We start from the raw sequence: 7505 nt of genomic DNA, 5'->3' as shown, positions 1-7505 counted from the left end.
GTCATACTGATACTGATAAAGTGCAACCCCACACACACAATTAACTAGTTGGTGCAAGCGGAATCACAAGTCCAACTTGAACTTCATCATAATCACTACTATTGTTGTCTTTTTTTTTTTTTCTCTTTCTTTCTTTCCCCCATTTGTTATACTCTTTAAAAATGGATATTTGTATTTGTTGAATATAGAAAATGACAAGCAAGAAAAACAAAAGTGGAAAAGAACTAATGCTTGGAGGGCCCAAGGCTAATTGTGCAAATAGGTGAAAACACATTCACAGCTAGAAACTTCAAATGAGCCAACACGCTGGGAAGTTGCTATCGGATCCTAACATGTCACTCTTATGCTTTCTATTGAAAGTATCACTAGTTTTTTTTTTTAAAGAAAAAATATCTCTATACTTTTTATTAACTTTTTATAAATGATATATTGTCGTTACCGGGAACGATTAATATGTAACTAAATGGTAGAGTTATTCGTTAAATTATAACGAGATAGCAAGTTTTTACCACAATCGACTCTTGAAGATGAGATATTTATCTTGCCATCTCAATGTAATGCAATGACGCAGTTTGGTTGTGTAAAGAGTTTACAGGAGAATTATTTGACTTTAACGAACCTTAGTTAACTTTACTCACCACCCAACAATTGGATTTTACCGTACTTAAAAGGTACATGCTCTTTGCAAGTTGCCGCTTGTGAAGAACAACAAATCGAATAACGACAATTGACGATTTTGCAAATTGTCCAATTTAGCGATCAAATTGCGAACTGCGGAAATGACTTTGCTCAACACACTTTAATTTAATTTTGTCACAGTTTTTAAAGTTAATCTATCTATCTAAGTATCACGAGTTGAAGAGGGCAAGAGATAACGAAGGCACAGCTTAAAATTGGAAATAACGGGTAAACCCCACCCAACATTCAAGGCTTTGCAATCAACATTCAAATCATACCCAAAAAAAAAAAAAAAAAAAACCGAGAAAAGACTATTTTTCTCAACTTTTTTTATCCAAAATCCTAATTGACAAAATTCAAAATCATTTTCCACATTATTTATAAAACCCAAAGAGAAATAAAGACTCGAAATAGAGAAAAAGCCGGATCCTCCATCATCCATATTCTCTTAGCTTGCTTCGTTTACTCCTCCACAGCAAGTGGCACAGACTCGGCCTAATGTGACACGCAAGAAAAAACATGATTAGTTTTTGGAAGAACACACGCAGAAATGAAAGACATAAAAGTAAGCATACCAATTTGCGGTATTTAAGAGCATAGAACATCTCAAGGTAACGGCGGCTCTCACGGCGGTCAAGGTTGGAGACATGCTTCCAGAAGCCATAGACACCGGTTAGAGTCAAAAGCCTCTGAGAGTAGATTTGCCATGTGTACCTATGGAACAAAAAACAATGGGTGGTGGTTAAGAATGCAGAAGAAAAAACACAAGTGTGCATAAATTGAGCGTGTGGAGTGGACTTACTTCTCTTCAATACGCTGGAGACCACCCTGGGAAATCTTGTCCCAGTGGGTTGGATCAACCTTGCACTTGTCAAAGAAATCAACGAGCAGATCAGCGGCGCGGTCACCATGGTAAGGGTCGATGTGGAAGCCCGACTTGCCATGAACAATGATCTCAGCAGGACCACCATTGCATGTTGCGAAGGTTGGCAAGCCGCATGTCATGGCCTCAACCACCGTCAACCCGAACGCTTCGTACACGGCGGGCTGCACGAACGCTCCCTTGGTGTCGCAGATTACACGGTACAGCTCTCCATTCCTCACACGGTTCATCTGTGACGAGATCCACCTGAACTGCCCGTTCAGCTTGTACGTCTCGATCAGCCCGTACATCTTCTTCATCTCCGCCTTCTCCTCAAGATCCTTCGACTCCTTCCTCCTGTCTCCGGCCACCACAACCAAGTTCACAAGCTCGCGCAGGCGGGCGTTTTTGCCGTACCATTCCACAAGTCCGGTGATGTTCTTGACGCGGTCCAACCTAGCCATGGTGAAGATGATTGGCTTGCTGCGGTCCTTCAACACACAACTGTTGCAACAAAAATTAAATCGCATTATTATTAGCATTAGCCATTCATGTGAGTGTGAGGGGAGGCAGAGATACTAACATGTGTTCTTCATTCTCCACTGAGCTGTAGAGAAGCTCTTCGATCTCCGGGTGGAATGCAGTCAACCTGCGGCTACCATCGGTGTATGGGAAGTAAATGGTTTGGTCAGCACCAGGGGACACAATGTTGAACTTTGGATCGAACACATCAATGCCGTGAACAACACGGTACAGTCCGGGGAGGGTGAATGCTGTGTGACTCTCATACTGTCCAACTGTGTCCTTGCTGTTTAAACACCAACCCATATACTTCAACTTTAGCAACCAACGTCATCACTAATCCGTAAAGAAAAAACACATCTCTAACATAAATTCACCTTCCGGCAATTTCTTGGAATGTACTGGTGATGATGAAGTCAGTGTGGTTCATGGCGAAAAGATCAGCTGTGAATTGGCATGAGAAGTGATACTTCTCTTCAAACTTCTTCCAGTAAATGTCGGATTCCGGATACTTGGTCTTCTCAAGTGCATGAGCAATGGTACACTACAACGGACAAACGGAGTAATTTTATCTCCACTTTCAAAAATAGTCCATAAAACGCTAATTAAGATACTGATACCAACCTGAGTGACACCTAGTTTGTGTGCCAACAAGGAGGCAACAATGTTTCCATCACTGTAGTTTCCAACAATCAAATCTGGCTTGCCTTGCAATTCCTTGGCAAGTTCATGTGCAACATCCTAATGAAATGAAACATTAAAAGCTTGAGATGTTAAAATCTTGTTATGTGCACATCAACATGGACTAGGAAGTTGAATTACCTCGGTGTAAGTTTCCAAATAGGGCCAGACTTCGAATCTTGAGATCCATTTGCGAACAATTCCCTTCTCTGTTCTGAAGGGAACACGAAGAATGTGAGAGTGCTCGGTCCCAAAAACCTTCTCAAGACGTTGGCCACAAGTGGTTCCTACGGCATCAGGGAGAAGACGGGTGATCTACATTTCACAGAATTCACATGCATCAGTTAGATAGAATATCAATACCATAACACTATCAAACAAATTACTAAGCACTCACGATGAGAATGCGAGGTACGATATCCAAGCCTTGTTGCTTGATGCGGTGGAGCATCTCATTTTCCAAAGCACGAACTTGATCCAAGATGTAAACAACCTGGCCACCGGTGTCAGGGTAGCCCAAAACGTTGTCTTGGGCGAAGTAACCATGGGGAGAGAGGATGACAACGTTGAAGACCATGGGAATTCTATCGAGGAAGGTCTCAAGGGTGCAGGGATCAGGAGCCTCAAGAAGGTCCAAGAGGAGTTGGATGGACTCAAGGACACGCTCGGCGGTGTCACCCCACCCTCTCTCCAATCCAATCTCCTGGAACTTGTGCTCGAATTCTGAGTAAGGAGTCTCAGCGGGAAGGGTTCCCAGATACTCCTCCGCCTTCCTTAGAACATGTTGGAGTGAATCTGGGTTATGGATTCTGTCGTTCAACATCAACGTCTGCATATCATGTGTAAATGTTGCACAATCACTTAGATCTGTGTGTACATTGAAGTCATCAAACATGGCTAGCTAGAAACTAGAAAATAGTAGTTACCTTGCCCTTGTAGCTGTGAAGCCTGAGGAATTCAAGAAGCGGATGCAAGCTCTCCTTGTCATGGAAGAGTTTTGCGGACAGGTGGCGGTTAAGGAACTGCACGCCGTTACCGATAGACTTGTTGAGAGTTGGGCGAGGGAAGGAGGCAGTGAAGGGCTCGAAGTCCAACTCAAGAACGAAGTTGGCATTAGAACTGCACCAACAAAAAAAACTTGAATGCATGCACCAAAACAAGACAAAAAGAAAGCTAAGAATTGATTTACCTTCCATCAACAAGCTCCTCCTTGAAGCGCAAGTACTCGGCAGCTTGCAACTCTTCTACAACAAGAGCATGGACATTGACACGAAGGTACTCCCAAACACCAGGCCTTGGACGAACTGCCAGAGCAACCCAGGGAGGCAAAACAATTGCTTCCTATATGCAAACAATGAAATTGAGAAAAAGATTCACACAAATCATGATGATGATGATGTTATATTCCAATATATACTTGTTTACCTGAGTAGATCTAAGAACTTCTCCAAAAGCACCATCAGTTAGCTTCTGCCTGTTCTCCTCAGGGATTTCCTCAAACTCAGCAATCACTTGGTGGTGTTGCAAGATCCCCTTACCCTTGGCTTCGATCCTCGACAGAAGAGCTAGAATCTCATTCCTGTTGGCTGTCAGGGTTTCGTCAAGCCTTTCACGGAGGCTGTGAACGCGGGTCAAACGGTCGCTGGCCATGCCCTCTCACCGATCCACCTGAACAAAACAGTCAAATCAAAACAGGATTGGATTGGATTCGATCATTTTTCAATCTACACCCCAACCACCCACACCCTCACCTACCACCTTCCCCATAAATAAAAATAATATCAGATCTTTCACTCAGATTTCCAGTGTAATCACTTTCTTCTTTTTATTTAATTAATTTGAACAGCTAGAGCAACCAAAGTTGTTGGCCAGAGCTAAATTTACTTCATAACCATACTTTAGAGATTATATTCCTTCAAAATTATAAGTAATTAGTTAATAATGATAAGAAGCCAACAAAGAAGCTCTTTGTTCAAGGCCAGGCTGTAATCAACTTTTCATTTTGTTCCTTCTTTAACCAAAGTACATGCATGGGCATCAAATTCTGTTAACCAACCGACAGAATCTCGTTCCCCCCAAGAAACCGAGTAGAGTGCAAAATTTTGCAGAGTAAAACCAAGTGAAAATTTAGCCTCCAGAAACAGAACCAAAAGCAGAGCTAGTGTAAGGTCAAAATGATCACTAGTTAGATTCAGGATCAAAGACAAAGAACATTGAAGCCTGATCTAGCGATCAAAATGCACATGCAGAGGTTCTAGCTGGTTCTGAAGGTGGAGGTGGTGGTGGTAGTGAAAAGTGATGAGCAAAGAAACAGAACAACAACAGAGTAAAGCCTAAAATGACAAAGAAAGCAAACGAAGAGAGAGAGAAAAAAAATACCTATGAGAGAAAGAAAACACAGTAAACGCAAAAAAGAGAGGGGGGGTTAATGAGAAGAGGAATGAATGAATTGAAACCCAGGCTGCTTGCTTCCATTTATAGACCAAGCAACAGCAGCGCCAACACTTTATGGGTATTTCACATAATAAACGTACCATCATACAAATAATCAATTATTATTAATTCCATTAATATATAAAAAAAGAAAATATGATTGATTTTAAGAGATTCACCAAAGGTCAATAAGCTTTCTCTTTCTTACCCCACCCCACCGAGAAGTTAGAGGACAGGGGTCGTTTTGTAATTTCCTAATCTATGTATGTTTATACCATTTGTACCCGTAGCTACACTGGAACTAGAATACGTGTGCCCTTCTTGGTAAATACATCAACGCATGCTAAATGAATATCATATACTCTATACCATGTTTACATGTATAATTATTAATTTATTTTTAATATTTAATTTAAAATCTTGTCTTTTATCTTTAATGGTTGTTATGCAGTGTCAATTGTACATTAATTTTTTTGAAAAACTTTTAAGTATATTTGTACATTAGTATTTTAATAATTTTTAATTATTAATTTTAATTATAAAAATATATAATATATATAATTAAAATTGATTAAATTATTAATATACCGGTATATTTAACAATTTTTCAATCTTTTTATCAATTGATATTCTTTTATTGATTTTTTTGTAGACTTAAAAGATATAAATATAACCTAGACAAAAAAAAATCAAGCTTAATTTTGAGTTATATTATTCAAGTAATTATAATTGTAGATTGAAAATGTAATTCGAAGTAATATTTATAAAATACAATACGCATATGTATAAGTATTCAAATGGTGTGCATAATGCATGTGATGATTTAACTATCAACATTGCTAATAATTATTATGTTTAATAATTAATATTTTCTTGGTGAAGATTGTTCATCTATTTGTTTTTTAGTACACTGACCGCATTGTGGTACTCGTCACGCTACAAGCATGGATTTTTTGGTGTAATGTTACCTACTAAACATCATGCCTACTGCTTGCTAATGGGGTTGGCATTAATACAGGACTGGCCCAGACCCTCATTACTAGCTACTAAAATATAATTTATATTTATGTACTATGATAGTAGTGTGTAGTACATATATGGGTAGATAATATAATAAACATCACTAAAAAACAAACAAAAATCAATATTAGATATTGCAATCCAGAAAGTGACCTCATAAATTTAAAGAATATGCTCCAAATTAATTAATCAGTCTAGCTAATTAGGTCTGATGACTACATGACAATGTCCTTACACAAACAGCGAAAAAACCAATACTATTTGACGTTGTAAATTATACATGAATTTCTAATTATAAACATCAAGTTGGATTAGCTTATGTTGAAATGCCAGAACTTGGAGGAGAATACAAAGCAAAATGGAGTCAATGGGAAGATGCCGATATATGCAGGAAAAATAGTGGAGGCAAAGCTACAGGCCAAATAATTAAAACTTGCAAATCAATTTAAAAGAAAATAACAATTTTGCTTTTGTTATTAATTATGATGGTAGCTAGTAAGTATATTATTAGTAATTGAGATTATTTTAGATTTTTTTATTTTTGGTGAATTTCCTTGCAAAGAGGCATCCACATTATTTTCCTGTGGTTTCTTGTTCCTTTCACAAAACCACTCTTCAACCCTCTCTATTCTCTCTCCTACTCATCACTACTTTATTTTAACTCTTTCCCTTATCCACTTAACCACTCTACTCTTGCTCTCCTGTGTACACATATTATTTTATGTTTTTATAACTTCTCTGTCTATTCATGTATTATGCAACACCATTAAACAATTAATTAATGCAAGGTTGCTTAACCAGGCCTGGTTTTTCTATGGTTGGTTCCTGTTTTCTTTGACTCAATACTGTTGTCTCATCCATCCAATAAGCTGCTCACAGTTTTCTTATTTAATATATACAAAAATGATGATATAAGGTATTTTCAGATATTTTATTAACTTAATTGAATATTATCCACATACTAAAATTGAACAAGATGAATTATATAATTTTTTAAGTCTTAATAATTGAATAACTAACTAGTAGTTTAATTTGGTGGGAACTTAAAATTAAGATAAGATGGCAAATGAAAGTGGAAGCTAAGGGATACAGTACGAATACGGTGGTAGGTGGTAGAAGGCGTGACTACTCTCTAATAGATTTGGTGGTGTCAAAAAAGCAATTTGCTACGTATACGTAGACGATCATGTGACACTTCTTTATTGGAGGATTAAATTGACATTGATGTAAGAAAACAGGTTTATGGCTTTATGTTCTTGCACAAAAATAGTTCCACGTAAGAAATTGTTTTGTCGTACCTTACATTTAC

At 38.1% G+C, this 7505-nt stretch overlaps 1 protein-coding gene across 1 annotated transcript; it reads right to left on the bottom strand.

The window, feature by feature from the left end:
* Positions 1-872: 872 nt before the first annotated feature.
* Positions 873-5473, bottom strand: LOC112696276 (sucrose synthase). Its single transcript, XM_025748973.3, has 12 exons — positions 5123-5473; positions 4169-4411; positions 3933-4084; positions 3670-3862; positions 3141-3572; positions 2885-3058; positions 2687-2803; positions 2440-2606; positions 2124-2348; positions 1481-2044; positions 1254-1392; positions 873-1173 (listed from the first exon to the last, which is right to left on the bottom strand). Exons 2-12 carry the CDS (start codon positions 4391-4393, stop codon positions 1141-1143), a joined length of 2421 nt encoding a protein of 806 aa, XP_025604758.1. The 5' UTR covers positions 4394-4411; positions 5123-5473; the 3' UTR covers positions 873-1140.
* Between the last annotated feature and the right edge of the window lie 2032 nt (positions 5474-7505).

The sequence above is a fragment of the Arachis hypogaea genome, chromosome 1, assembly GCF_003086295.3.
Source record: "Arachis hypogaea cultivar Tifrunner chromosome 1, arahy.Tifrunner.gnm2.J5K5, whole genome shotgun sequence".
NCBI lineage: Eukaryota > Viridiplantae > Streptophyta > Magnoliopsida > Fabales > Fabaceae > Arachis > Arachis hypogaea.
This window is presented reverse-complemented; position numbering and strand designations above follow the sequence as displayed.

Excerpts from the sequence above, each read along its gene's own strand:
- LOC112696276 (XM_025748973.3), bottom strand. The coding sequence starts at position 4,393 with ATGGCCAGCGACCGTTTGACCCGCGTTCACAGCCTCCGTGAAAGGCTT. Across the intron at positions 4,085-4,168 it reads AAGTTCTTAGATCTACTCAG|GAAGCAATTGTTTTGCCTCC; the intron begins GTAAACAAGTAT and ends GTTTGCATATAG. Across the intron at positions 2,804-2,884 it reads ATTTGGAAACTTACACCGAG|GATGTTGCACATGAACTTGC; the intron begins GTAATTCAACTT and ends TCATTTCATTAG.